At 45.7% G+C, this 15,078-nt stretch overlaps 1 protein-coding gene across 2 annotated transcripts in view; it reads right to left on the bottom strand.

Moving 5' to 3' along the window:
* The window catches only part of GSG1L (GSG1 like), a 53,999-nt gene that overhangs the window by 34,477 nt on the left and 4,444 nt on the right, over positions 1–15,078 (bottom strand). For both annotated transcript variants that reach the window (XM_088174527.1, XM_088174526.1), the window contains exon 2: positions 3,018–3,065. In XM_088174527.1, the coding sequence (XP_088030653.1) occupies positions 3,018–3,065 (48 nt within the window). The remainder of the gene's footprint in view (positions 1–3,017; positions 3,066–15,078) is intronic.

Raw genomic sequence — 15,078 nt, 5'->3', positions numbered from 1 at the left:
TCCAGCTACTCTGGAGATCAGCACTAATGCATAAAGATAGGAAGCTCAGCCATAAACTATTAGATTTTTACTGTAAGAATTTTCATTTATGAATGCAAGGTTTGTGGTAAGGATGTGACTAGACCTCATCATGGATGGTTTTATTCACTGGGAGTTTTTATGATAGGTATTTTTTTTTCCTATATCAGAAGGTTTTAAATAATCTGCAGGAGTTTAACACCACCTTGCTGTTAATTGGTGGTGGACTCAAGCAAAGATGGGCTGACAGCTACACTGAGTTTGTTCTCTTTGGATCAGGGAAAAGCTAATAAAAGGAAAACTTCGGGAAACCTGAGTGCTCAGCTGCAGTAATGGAGCTTGTATTGCAGACACATTTCACATAAACAACCACTTTTTGGTGGTAAGTGATGCTAAGAATATGTACAGAAAGTGAGTAAGTTGCAGTCTCATTGTGAAGATAAGTTCAGTCCCAAATTTTCCAGTTACACGATTGCCTGTGAAAACCACAGTGTTTGAACTGAACTCAAATTTGCTATTCATTGTATTTCATCCTTTCTCATTGACTTGGACTGCCTGGAACTGAGTAGTTGAGAAGCCTCTGACCATTAAAGTTAATGCTGAGAGAGAGGATGAAGAAATTAAAGGAATGGGAAGCTCCTTCTAACTGGAAAAGAACAGATTAAGTGAAGACATTAAAGAATTCCTCATGAAAGTAACTCAGGCATCAATTTTCTCGTCACACGTGGTGAAAGTAGCTCTGCAGAGTATAAGGCTGATGGTGAAAATTCCAGATTAACCATGTTGCAGTGTCCAACTTGATGTATGGTTGTGGAATTTATCCTGGTTATGTTTATGAGTCTGATGGCCAGCACTTTCCATCTCTGACAAAGCATTCCCCTCTCCTTCTGTCAATATACCTTACAACTCCATGGAAAGTCTTCTGAAATAGATAGAATTTTCTTTATAACACTACACAGAAAGAGCCTTCCTTCCTCAAAAAAGAAAAATAGAATCGTCTAGAAATATGCACTGACATCATGTAGCAACTCTAAAATTCTCCTGGAAAAAAAATGCTGACAGCATTTCACACAACCAAAAGAAATCCTAAAAGTAAAGCACTAAATGCTGTTTTGGAAAGTGTGTGGGTGATGCCACCAAGCATTATGCACCATAATGAAGTTTCTCAGAAAGGGGATGAAGCAGAAAACCACCCCAGTGCCTTTAGAGCTGGCACCCTGGGCTTGCTCTGGTCTGTCACAGCCCTGGCATGGGCAAGGCAGGGAGCTTCCCTTCCCCAGCTCCTCTCACACCCTGTCACTCTCCATCCTCTCTCCTCCTGTGTCTCTCCTTCAGGATGAGCCCTGCTCCCATCCTCGTACAGAACTTTCCAGAACTTTGAGATCCTCACTGCTGTTCTGGGAGCTTCACTAAAAAGCACAAAATACTGCACAAAAAAAGCACAAAATACCCCACTGTATTCCAGAAAAGAGCAGCTTTCAGCTGTGTAGCTCTCTGCCCTGCTCCTGATAATACCTTAGGATTTGAGCTTTTATATTTTTCACATATTTGTAATCCTGTAATTCTTTAGTGGATAACTCTAAACTCCACACCCAGTGTGAGCTGCTGCTTTCCCATTCTGCTCAGACACAACAATTCCTCTCCAGGCTGGCAATCAAGGACACCTCACTGCATCAGGCCTCAAGAAATGTAAATAAAAGTGATTTGGGGGAGCAAACTTGGGGTAAATGACTTCATTACCTGCAGCTGTAATTGGAAGATTAACCCCAATATGCAAATAGACCAAACTTATCAAAGTGTGAAAACCTGTGACCCATTGTCCATTTTGGGTGTAGCCCCTGGGGGGTTTTGTCTGCCCTAAATGCACCTGAAGGCCCTTCAATAAATAGAAATGCTTTTTATTCTCTTAATTTTGTCTGGCCTCTGTTTTTAGCTAGCCCAAAAAGGCATCACTGAGTCCTTTTGCAATGTTTTCTAGCACACAGTTTGTTTTCTGGTGGCTGCTGAGTGTTGAGCTGGTGGTTTCATAAGAGCCTTTGTGCCCCAAGGTCCCATTTGTGTGTGTGAGATTTAACTGGGAGCCCATTAGCGACGCTAATCCCAGCCTTGTTCTTCCCTTATGTGCATAATTTATTTGGGTCTGCTTACAATGAATTTCACAGAGGCTCTGTGGCTGTTCCTCTCCCTGCAATATTCCCCTGCTTTATTAGCAGTAATTGCCTTTCTTCCCTTTTTCCAGTGGATCAGCAATTCAGGCAAATTAAGGAAAGTTGTTCCTTATGCCACTTACTGCTGCTCCACCAAGCCTGAGGAAGGCACCCTCTACCCAAAAGGTTTTGGGATTGTCTCAAGTGATCTGACAAAATATATGGGGCACCTCATCAGCTGGGACCAGGATGGGCTCTGTTCACTTTAATTGAACTCTACACATTTGTTTCCCTTATAGATTTTCAAATGTGGGGTGAATTGCTTCTGAAAATGAAAGAAATCTCAATATTTAATCAATGAAACTCCAATACCAGGGTGAGGAAAACAACCTGTTTCTGCACACTTGAATATATAACTTTTCACAAGGGTAAACCAACCAAAGAAGCATCTGGATGTTTCCTTCTCACAAAGAGATATTTGGTACTGTGGCTGTATTTTTCTGACCATAAATTCTTCATGGCCTGAGGAAACCATGCAGCATTTCCTTCCTCACTAGAGGAAGAAGGGAAATGCCTGTCTTACAATAGAAATCTTTATTTTTCTTCAAAAAAGCCATCTGAGTTAAGATCAAATAAATGACAGACGTGCATAAAGCGAGCAAACAGCTGTCACAAACCCTTGGTAAATGTTTCTGGTTGTGTGTAACGTGGGTGACACGTGGGTCCCCGTGTGCTGAGGCACCCTGGCACCCAGGTACCACAAGACAACACTGATGCATTTACACCCTGCTCATTTACATGAACATTGCACAATCTGTAAAATGGGAAGAAGTCTTGGCCGTGTGGTCTTACCTTTTTCAGAAGCCGGGGCAAGGTCAATAAAACTTCGACATTTTTCACCTTGAAAAGAAAAGGATTTATTTTAGGAGACAGAAGTTGGTTGGTGTCTCTCTGCCTCCTCTTCCTGCCCTCACTCCCACCCCAGTGTCCCCAGGACCTCGGGGTTGTTTCACCCTGGGGACAGACATTCCCCTGTTCCTCCACCCTGCCCAAACCCACTGTGCCCGAGGGCTGGGCTTCCCCTGGGATTGCAGCCCTGGATCCAGGGTGTGGGTTACAGGGAGAGAAGGAAATCCTTCCTTGCTGGGCCAGTGATGCTCCTTGCCGAGGCATGAGCAGTGCTGGGCTCTGGAGGGTGGCACAAACACCTCAGCAGGTGGCACTGAGGGCAGGGGGCTCTTTCAGACACACTCCTGCCCTCCTCCATCTCATCATCAGACAATGCCTGTGCCTTTCTCACCCACACTTCTGCCCTTTCTCACCCACACTTCTGCCCTCCTCCCCTCACCACCCACCCAGTGTGCCCCAACCTCCCAGTGCTGGGGGCACTGCCATGGCACTGAGCTCTCCATAGACACATGTGACACACACGACTAAGACAAAACCCGAAGCACAAAGAAGCTTAGCAAATGTAGAAATGTTTTAAAAGTTTAAAAAGGAGGCAAATGCCTCGCTCTGAGCAGTGCAGCCTGTGCCACTCCCTGTGCTCCACTGAAAATTAAACTCTCTGTGTTTAGGACCCCACCTTTGGCCTTGCAGGAATTCTTGAGAAGATTCTGAACAGGAAATGTATCTTAGGGTGGATGCTTTGACTTTTCTTTTTACTTCTTCAGGTAACCAAAGATGATAAAAGAATCCCTCTGCCCTGGGTGCATCTCTCCACCAAGTGTGTGTGTTGCTGTCAATATGATGTGCTCCAGGGTGTGCTGGCACATCTGCCAGAGGTCATGGAGTAGAGTCCATTTTGCCCTTTAAGACTTCAATTGATGCAAAGGCAGTTATAGGACTAGGCTGGTTTTTTAAAATTAGCTTTGCTCGTTTTTAATTGCAAAGTTCAAAAGACTAATTTAGGAAAGGTGAGCCATTAAAAAAGAATAAACAGTGAAATGCCACGGTGATGGTGAAGTCAGTGTATTTTTTTCTTATTTGTAATTCAGTATACATAAAAACCACTATAAAGCGTTCATCTTTCTTGTGTCTTTGCTGGCAAGATTGAGATGAACCTAATCATTCAAATGATAGCTGTGCTGACATAAGAATCTATTATTATAATGCTGTTTTACTACTTTTTATTTACTTTTTGCAACTTTAAATCTATGCTAAATACACTGAGAGGTGATGTGTACACAGTCCATTTTCTATGTAGCTATAAAAGAAAAGGTTCACTTGACACTGAAATGCACTTTTTGATACGTCCAGGGGAAGGATTTCTACCCTGTGAACCCAGAGGACAGCCAAGAAAAGGAAATGACACTTGGCTTGCCAAAGCACCATCTCTGTTTCCAAAGGGGTGGGCAGGGCAGGCTGTATCTGAGCAGAAGTGCCAGGTGAGTGAGTCAGAAAGTTTTGGGGCACACAGATGGAAAGATGAGTGAGGGATCACAGAAATGACCAGCCCTGCACATTTCCTCACAGAGGAGTGATCACAAGGATCACAGAGCAGGGCCGTGACTTTTCCCACACAGATTCTGAAATGCTTCAAGGATGGTGACAGCCATCCCTTGGTGACTCAAAGGTGGAGCTTCTTCCCACTCTGCTCCATTTCTGCACAAGTGTTTCCTTATACCCAGTGCAAACTTCCATAGCTGCTCTGGCATCAGTGTAGTCATCCTTTCTCTGGTTGTAGGGACATGAACAAGCCCAGCTCCCCCAGGTTCTCTACTTTAGGTTCCTGACCAAGAAATCCAGATAAATAAGTGGACTATAAAATATAGTAGAGGTGTAAGTGGAAAACATTCTCATCCAGAACCTCTGAGTTTTAGGGCATGAGGTTTCTCAGGAATTTTACTGACATAAAATCAAGGGAGTATAGGGAGAGTGACCTCTAGATTTGGACTTGATATAAGCAGATTAAGCAGGATTTTTCATTCTAGCCATATGGATCTGACGTTTGGGTCTGGGTTTTCTGGTGTTTTGGTTTTTTTTTTTTGGTCAGATGTAAGTTATTGCTTTTATCACAGTTTTATTTGAACCTGACTTCAAGCTGTCTCTCACTGATCATCCCTCACTTGTGTTACAGTGAATCCAAAGCCATATTACTGGAAACCTTTAACAAATACCTGACTCTCCAGAGTGTTATCCCAAGAAGGTAAAGGGGGATGGCCTTTGCTACTAGAAAAACTGCAGAGGCTGCTCTGAGAGCTGGTCAGACACCTGGCAAGGGACAGTGTTTCTCTGAGTGCTTGGCTCTAGGTGCCTTATCTGCAGGACAGAGGAGAGGGTGGTCACAGGCTGTTGGGAGGAATGTGCATCCTCTTCCTCCCTCAAATTCAGCTTGCCCAGAACACCATCTGTCCCCGTGGTGAGGCCTCCAGTTTAAATAACAGAAAGTGCTGGGGTGTCCAGAAAAAGTCCTTTAGGAGTCATAGGGAAAAAAAGGAATGACTGGAGACAGAGAAGAGCGAGGATGTCACCTCACTTTGAATGGCTGACTGTGCCTGGCTTGCTGCTGAAGGTCATGGTAGGAGCTGCAGCAGCAGTTCCTGACCCTCCCCTTTGCTGTTCCTGCTGCTGGAACACTGGAAAACCCTCTTCCATTTTCAATGGTAACCACTGGTGGTATTTATAAAGCACAGCCACACTTGCACATGCAGACATGCATCTCGCTGAGAACTGAAGATGTCAGCAGTGCTTTCACTGTTCCTCTTAGGATTTATTCTAAGTTATTTTTGGGTATCTTGTATAACTGATCTCTTAAGCCCTCTTAAGTTTAATTTTAGATTTGGCAGAGTTTATCCTGCTGTGCTGTCCTTTTCCAGATGCATCTTCTCCCCCTAACCAGGCTCCTGGAGAGTCTTTGGAGAATACAGAAAAGGCTGTTCAGAGAAGCCACAAGGAGAGTCTCTGGGATTCATCCCCTGACAGTCCTGCCTTCACCTGTTAGTGGCTGTGATCCTGACAGAGCAGAAAGCCAAGGAGTGACCTCTCCTGCCCTCCACTCAAGCAGAAAGAAGAGCTGGGACCTGGCTGGGGTTCTCTGCACTTCACACAGGAGCAGTGGCCATGAGCAGTGCGTGTGAGCTCTGTGGAGCTCAGCAGGGACAGGGAGCTGCTGGAGGCTGAGGACAGAGGGCTCAACAACACCTGAGCAGCCATGAGCAAAGAACTTGGCACCAGCTTCTTCTGCGGCTTCCCAAGGGTGAGGAAGAAACATAATCTGTGCAAGTCCTTGCAAATGCACCCCCCAATCACACTGACCCTGCACGGGCTCAGCTGGGCTTCCCAAGGAGGGGACACGGGCCACAGGCATCTGCAGGACTGGGAGCTAGCCAGACTCCAAAGTTTATCTGTGGCTGATTGATGCTGATTAATTGATCTAATTCTGCATATGTGCATGTCTATGAGTATTTGTAACTTGCTGGAGAATTTCGAACTGGAGCAGCCAGAGAGTGGGAGGAGACACATCTGGAAAGACTGAGCTGGTGGGTGGGAAGAGTCTCGAGGTTGTGTGGGTAACAGATGTAGAGCCCATGGAAATATCTGAGGGACCACCAGTGTGCTGTCCCCATGCATCTGCAGGGGCGAGAGGTGGAGATGTTCCAGCAGGATCTGCACACCTGGACAGGCAGAGGAGGAAGAGGTGCTGGCTGATGTTCCTGTGGGTGCTGATGATGGCACAGCTCTCTCTGAGGGCTTGTGTGGTCAGAGACAGCAGTGTCAGGCTTGCACACGTGTGTGAGTGTGTGTGTGAGTGTGTGTGTGAGTGTTTGAATGCTTGCCCAGCCTGGATGGGAAGGGCCCAGCAGCAAACAGATGAAGGAAAAGGAATTCCCTGGCCCTTAAAGTCCCCAGGCTCAGCTTCCTGGGATCATGCTCAGCATCCTCTCAGACTCTCAACCTCTCTGGGACTTCTCCCAACCCACTGCTCTGCAGCTGGAGCAGATCCCTCAGCCCTGCAGGGTGAATCCTTTCCAGCTCCACACACCCTGTGGGCACTGGGACTCTGCTGGAGCCAAATCCTCACACCTTCCCAAGGCAGAGCTCAGAGCCCAGCACCTCTCTAGCCTGAGCATAATATGAAAACCCAAGCTCCCCCAAGTTCAATCCTGCCAGAAAATCGAGGCAAACAGGTTCCAAAGAGCCATCAGGTCCCACGGTTTGCTGGCTCCAGGGCCCTGCCCTGCCCATCTTTGGGTACATCACACATGCCTGCCTGTGGCTTCCAGCCTGCAATTCCTGCCTGGGCCCATGGAATCAGCTGGAAGGCAGGTCTGAGTGCACATAAATTGGGTCTGAGCTCCAGCATTCAGATGTTCATCCAAGCCCTGTGAGACCCACATTCTAATCCTTCTGCCACTAAAAGTGTGATTTCTTTGCTCCTGTCCTCAGGACCTCACACAGGAACCTGGTGGTTTAGACCAGAAATGAGGAAGAAGGCAGAAAAAACACCCAGAAAGTGCTTCAGCTTCAAGACAATATTCTGTTTCTAACATGGCTATTGTCATAACAAAGAGCAGAATTTGATGTTCTGGGTCCTACTTATTGGTCCTGCATTCCAGAGTTCTTTCCTCTCTGAGCCAGGGGTAAATGCCTGATTAATAATGAGAGCAGCAAAATAAAAACAACCCTGAGAAATCCTACTTTGTATGTCTTGCAATGACACGGTTTGAAAATATTCAAGTTAAATAAATTGACTTAAAAGAAGTCTGGTAGTTCTGGCTTAACTCTGTTATAACTCTGCTTTTCATCTCACCAAGAAAAAGGAAGAAAGAAAATCTGTCTGTATCCACTTACTCTGCATAAAATTTTACGAGTTCAAAAGTGCAGTTATGATGGAAATTTAAATGATTACATTTCTTTTAAACAACATTCCCTTTTAGTAACACCCTGGCTCCCAGCCTACGACAGACAAGGTCCCTTTTTTTCCCCACTAGGCCCCAAGACATCTTTATCTCTCCAATTATATCTGGAGTCATGTGATTCTGATGAGATCCCACATCATCTACTGAGAGTAAAATCATTGTATTTGTCTAAAAAAAGATATAACCCTCAAGGGATCCCAGCCTAGACGAGGCTGAGGACTCCAACACAACTTCAGTGAAAAAAAAGTACTACATGAGGGAAAATACAGGTTAATGGACTCACTCAATCTGAGTTGTATCAGGTTAATTACCAACTGAAATATGCAAACTTTGATTAAAGTAGTCTCAGAGCACTTAATTGACTTTTTTTTCCTAATGAAAAATTGAGTGTTAATCTGTAAAATCAACATTTTCCAGTTGACCCTGTTGATTTTGCTGGAGCAACATTTTTTTCTGGAAAAGAAACAAGCTCACAGCAATATTTTCTTCTGGAAAAGAAACAAGCTCGCACAGAATTGCACAAAAACATGTCTTGAACTATGCAGATAATTATTTTCCCTTCCTTTGACGGCTGCCATTCATTGCTGCTGCCCATCAACATTTCTGCTACCTCTAAACATCTTGAGAATTTGCCCAATTTCTCAGTGATTACTCACAGCCTGTACTGCCTTTGGGATTGCTTTGAAAGCTGAATGCTGTGCTGCTCTTCTCCTCCAGCAAACCCAATCCCTTCCAACCTCCTACGTCTCAAAGCAGGAAAAATGCAAAGCTTCCCACTTTCCCATTTCGGGCGTGCACTTCTCCTCAGTTTGCACATTCCCGAAGGAATGTTGCTAATTTTATCCCCGAGGTCCCGTTCCCACGGTGGGGTTCCCTCTCGGGTGGCTGGAGCAGGGAAGGGCTGGGCAGGGCAGGGAGTGTGGGCAGAGCTGGGAATGCTGGTGCTGCTGCTGGGACTATGCCATGGCAACTGCTCCTTCCAGGCTGCAACTCTCCCTGATGTGAAAAATCTCAGCCAGCATCTCAAAGCAAACATCTCCACGGGCTGCTCTCAAATCATGTCTAATTGAAACCCAGCCAAGTCACAAGATTCAGCTGATTATCTTGGTGAGACCTGAAGGATGTGTACACACATCCATCATTTGGAGAGCTGCAAAGGAGTTCAGGTTTCCAAGTGATTGTGAAAATCGGGGGAACAGCAGTGCTGAGAGAGGTTTTCAATGATTTTGGTGTCAAATTAGAGCTGACTTCATTAAATCAAGGAGCTCTGAGTTGCTTTAAGCTGTTTGAAGCTGTAGAACAGGAAGGGAAGGGTTTCACCCGCTCATCCCAGAGGTGGCACACTGTGCTGACCCTGAGCCAATGTAAATATGCCAAAATAAACTAGATATTGACAATCCAGGATCCCTGAGACACCCAGAAAACTGGGAAAGACAAAACCCAATGCTCTTCACAGAGGATGAGCTGCTGGATGTCCCTCACTGTGTGAAGTCTTGCCTTCTCCTGTCCTCCTGTGCCTGCCCTGGCTGCTCTTTGGGTTGGGATGTCCTGTTTTTCCAGGCAGGAGCCCCTGGCTTGGGGTATGGAAACAGGAAACTTTTAAAAGCCTTTTTAACCTTTTCTCCATGGCTTTTAAAGGAAGTGAAGTGCAGCACACTGGAAATGAATATCCAGTTTTTGAAGAAAAATGGTGCTTGCATTTCCTCTTGTGTGCCTTGTTCCCAAGCATGTACCCAATAACTTTGAAACAAATTCTCATTAGTGTTTTTGTCTGCCTGGGTGATGCACAATAAAATGAGGCTGCATGATGAGGATTCTTTGGTCTCTCCAAACCTAGTGAGTCTAAGCATGGTGGAATGTCTCTGCCTCTCAATTGATTTTCCACACTGTAAGCATGGTTTGAATCCTTTTGTCAGCCAAATGGAAGGTGGAACACAGGAAAGTGGATTTTGTTTGCCTGTGACTATTCTACAAGCCGTGTCATTCCATAGTAATTACATCTGCTTCTTATTACTCACTGGCTTTTGTATTCCTTTCTAAGCTAGATCAGCAAAGACTGATATTGCCTTTTGGTTTAGCAATAAGAACACTGATGTTGCACCAATTTGTGACTGCAGAGGGTCGTGGTAGGAGCAGCCCTATTCCCTGCTGCCCTGGTTTCAGTTTTGTTCCTGCAGCAGGCCCAGGGCTGTGTGCTGGGTTTAGGGTGAGAATAATGCTGATAACACAGAGGTGGTTTGGTTGTTGCTGAGCAGGGCCTGCCTGAATCAAGGACTTTGCAGTGTCTCATGCTCTGCCACTGAACAGCTGCACCAAAAGCAGGAGGGAGCATGGCCAGGACAGCTGGCCTGAGTGGCCAGGGGATATTCCAGACCACGGAATGTGGTGCTCAGTGTGTGAACTGGGGAGAGTTTGCTGGGAGCTGCCAGTCTGTTCTTTGGGCTGGGCTGGGCAGCAGTGAGCAGCTGCACTGTGCAACAATTTTTGAGGGGGTTTTAGTCCTCTCTCCCCGCTTTTCTCTATTTTTCTTTCTTCTTGTTGTTGTATTTTCCTTACTGCAATTATTAAGCTGTTCTTATCTCGAGCCAGTGGTGCTACCTTTCTCTGACTCCTCCCCAGCCCACTGGGGCAGGAGTGAGTGAGGGGCTCAGCAACACTTCATGATCAGCTGTTAAACCACAGCAACCTGTATGTCCCTGTTTTGAGATCTGCCAGCCAGCCAGTTCTCCTAACTCCACATATGGAAAGTTTTAACATCAGGATGGAGTCTGGTGTGATTTAAAACCCATGGGGATACCATGGTGATTGATCTTCCATCCCTTATGTGTTTGCTCAGCCCTGAATGTATCTGTTCATATTTTGAGCTGACACTGGGGTAAGGCATCTCAGTTCCCTTTGAAATCTGGGACCTGTGTGTTAATCTTCCAGCACTTTGAAGTTTATCCCATTTACAAGGAACTAGCAGAACTCCTCAGATGTTTCCTTTAAGGCTACTGGGTTAAATGGCTGAGAACAGACACATTCAAACACTCATGAGGAAGAATAACATATCTAATAAGGAGTAGTTAGCTGCCTGGTCCTTTCCTTTGCTCTGCTATGAGGCTCAGCCTGCAGGGACTTTATGTCCATGTTTTATGGATGATAGATATTCACACAGCTAGTCTGCCCAGCAGGATCAGGAGGACCTAAAATCCAAAACTCCCAGAGCACCGCAGACACAAAATATCCCCAACATGCTATAAAAACCTGAATGTCTGCAATAAAGCAATCACCACCAGAGAAATCACAGCTATCATGTACCACAGGAAGGGAGCAAGAGTCCTCGTGAGGAACACGAATAAATCTGTAAATTCCTATGGCCAGACCTATCTCATCCTGAAAGCAAAATACCAGAGATTTGTTAGGAGGAGTTCACAAGTGCTTTTCTGCAATGGATCCTTCCCATGCTGTAAAGGAAGGCAAAAATTTGTTACTCTCCCTGTTATCTAGCCTGAGGGAGATTTCCCTTCTGATCCCAAATTAGATCATCAGTTTAATGTTCAGTGCATGAGCAGCCATAGCAATTAGATCCTGAGCAGCTGTAATAATGTCAGCAGCAGCAGAGCAGCCTCCTCATGCACTGCCTCCACCTGGAGCCAATTTCTGCTGCTTTTAGATTAGAGAAGGCATTAAAACCTCCAGAAAACGTGATGGGCACCCAGTCAGCAGTTATTTTTTCCTTGGCTCTCCCTGGTGCCCAGCAGGGATGGAGCAGGGATGTCACAGAGCCAGGAGGGCTCCTCCCAAACCTCCTTAGAACACCAACACATCAGCTATGCAGGACTCGCTCCAAGCTCCCTCACGCCAGAAACATTCCTCTTCTCTCCTGCAGCTCTTCCTGGACTTTGGAAGGCTCCATTCCAGCCCATGGGTTTCCTTTGCTCACACTGCCCTCTGTGGAGGTGAGGTCCAGACACACTCTGCAGGAACCTGTCCTTGCATTGTCACTTCCCCCCCCTCAATTATCAGTTACTCAAGCCATATTATTTTCTTTGTTCATACATGTGTAAGGTATTACTGTATCCCCTGTAGCTCCTCAGTCTGGTACACTGCAGAACATCAGCTTTCTTTTCTTGAAGGAGATTCTCTTTTCCTTAACTACCTTGGAAATCCCACTCTGCACCTATTTCACTTTCTCCTTTTCCTTACCATACCCATGCACCATGGCACTTACAAAACACACTGGTGTTGCCTGTGGTGCTGATTTTTCCCCTGGAATAACCTTTCCTTTATGCCACGGCACTTGGCAGCTCGTAGCCACCCCACAGACAAATACTGGCCCCCAATTTGGTTCTTATCTTCCCCCTGCAATTGGTACCAGGGGCAAGGTACCACCTACCTGTGACCTCACAGAGCTCTAGGCCTCGGCATCTGGTGCTTTTAACCTTTTTTAAATGTAATGCTGTTCTTAGAACTCTCTCAGGCCAGCTCACATTTGCAGTTATGCAGACAAATCTCTCCTCTGTGGTGCCAGCATTCCCAGATTTTGTGTGGCAGCATACGTAAGAAGCGATTCAAGACAGGATTATTCTCTTCAAATCAAGACTTCTGTGTTGGGAATTGCAATGTCTTAGACAGACTCCCTGTTGGCCAGTGAGGCAAACACGAAATGCCAGGGCTCGTTTCATCCACAGGAGGAGCAGTGTAACCTCCCAAGGAGTGCCCCCTGCTCTCCTCTCTAACGAGGACGCTGATCAGTTTGGGCACAGACACCTACATTTGCTGATGGCCATAGGCTGGCTGGAGGATTCATCTTGCCTTCAGTTTTTTAGGTGACACAAATTGTATCCCTAGCTCTTTTTTTCCTAAATTGCTAATTCCAGCAATAACAGAATCAGTCCCAAAACCAAATGTGAAGACAACTGGAAATACCTGGTCTCCACTGGGATAATTCTCCCTGTATTACTTGCCACAGTCTCCTTGTAAGACTGTTCTTTAGTCAGTTTACAATCTATTTATCCCAGTGACAATCAATAAAATAAAGTAAACCTGCAACACAGGTTGATGCAAAATGTCTCTCTGCTCCACTGTCTTTTGTTTTCTCCAGTGACAGATATTTAGGGAAAGATGAAGGGGTGGGCACAGGGTGATTCTGCTCCTGTACTCCCCTTGTCACACCAGTGCTGCAGCAGCAGTTTGGGGACTTCCCAGTCAGGGATTGCTCTAAAATCAACCTCTCTATAACAGGAATGGAGCTTTCCTCTCTGGATCCATGCAAATCCCAATTTTGGCCTTCTCAGCATTCCCTGGCAGGGAGTTCTGCAGGAAGGAGTCCTTGTTTTTGTCTGTTATGCCCTTTTGTTCTGGAATCATGGAAGCAGTCAATGGTGTGTGTTGTCTGAGCTCTGTCACTGTCACTTGATCCCCACCAATGTCACATCTCAGTGCCCTGGGCTCAGGCTGTTCAGTGCTCCCCAGTGAGGGAGCCTGCCTGCCTCCCTCTGTTCTTGCCATCCTCCCCACTCTCTACAGCTCCTCTGGAAAGAGTTTGCACTGGGACATTCCACCAAATGTCTTTTGTGAATCCACAGAGACTGGGTCTAATCCATTACCCTTGTCTGAGAAGTGATTCATCTTGGTAAATGCTTTATCTTTAATAAACCCATACCTTTGATAAAACCTATTTGTTGCCATGCAATGAGTGCTTTCTCTGAAAACTGTCCTAAAATCCCTGGGTCAAGTGGCCTGTATGATTTTTTTTCCACTTTTCTTCAAATACATTGATGTACAGATTCTTCCAAACCTGCATTTTCATGTACCAATTATTTCAACATCCTGAGATGGAGATTATCCTGGGCTCCTGGGTTCAGTTCCTCTAGCACTGGAAATTTTATCTTTAATACAGAGCTCTGCCTCTTCTATTCCTTTTACCACTCTTTCCTTCCTAACAATTTATAACCAGCAATTTTTACATTCCACTCATGCGAATAAACCTGCCAGGTTTCAGTCATGCCAATTATATTGTATTTCTCATAATCCAGCAAGAATTCCCAAGTCCTCTTGCTTTTAATTATATACTCACAAGGTACTTCTCCCCAGCCCTCTCTGAGCAGCCACCTGTGGTGAATCACTGTGATGTGTGATTATCACAGGGGGCGGGGGACAAAGGTGTTGCAGAACCACTCTGCAGCTGTGAAAGGCTATGGCAACTTCTGGTATTTATGTCACAGATTTACTCATTTCTGCAGAAGCCCCTCTCCTTCTCTGGCTCCTCCTCAAGGCGCAGGCAGTGCCCACATTTCTGACCCGTTTTGACATTTACATCCAATCTAAATTCCACTCTACCATTTCCTCCTTCAGAAGTGCTGAGGAAGAGGTGGCATAGAGCACACAAAAGGTTACAGACCCCTTGCCCCCCAAAAGATTCAATCCAAACCCACAAAACAAGCCATGCACACACATTCCTGCTCTCCTGGTTTCTGGGGAGAATGGTGAGCATCCTTGTTTATTTAATGGGACTGTACTCTTAAAAGGCAGCTGGGCAGCTGCTCTTCCCCTCTGGCTGTGGATGTTAATACTGAGCTTGTCTGCTCACTGGCAACTCAAGCAAGGTCTGAGTTCACGGGTTTTTCTATTAACATCAAAGCAAACACACAACTGAGCAAAACTGGCTGACTTCTTACTGCTTCCCAGCAACACAAACTATTTCCTATTCTCAAACTCCCTTTAGAAATTGATATGCCACCTTGCCTACTTGATGTGTTAATTTTTTCATGGTGTGTGTGCTCTTGAGTCATGGAATCCACCACTGCTGCTGTGAGTGCACCACTGGTGTGGTGCCCTGTGAGCTGCCCAAGCACAGACCTAGGCTCTGTATGCAACAAAATACACACTCCAAGTCACATTTTAAAAGAAATTAAATGCTGGTGAGTTTGGTTCTGAGACATCTGGCCATGGCTAAGGAGCTCATAGCCCAGGAGGAGGCCCCAAGAGCAGAACAGGGCTCATGAGCAGCACAGTCTGCAGAGCTTTATCTTCTTTTATCACCCTTTGGGGGCTGGGTGTGTTGCTCC

The sequence above is a fragment of the Sturnus vulgaris genome, chromosome 16 (genome assembly GCF_052056855.1).
Source record: "Sturnus vulgaris isolate bStuVul1 chromosome 16, bStuVul1.hap1, whole genome shotgun sequence".
In the NCBI taxonomy this organism is placed as follows: Eukaryota; Metazoa; Chordata; class Aves; order Passeriformes; family Sturnidae; genus Sturnus; species Sturnus vulgaris.
This window is presented reverse-complemented; position numbering and strand designations above follow the sequence as displayed.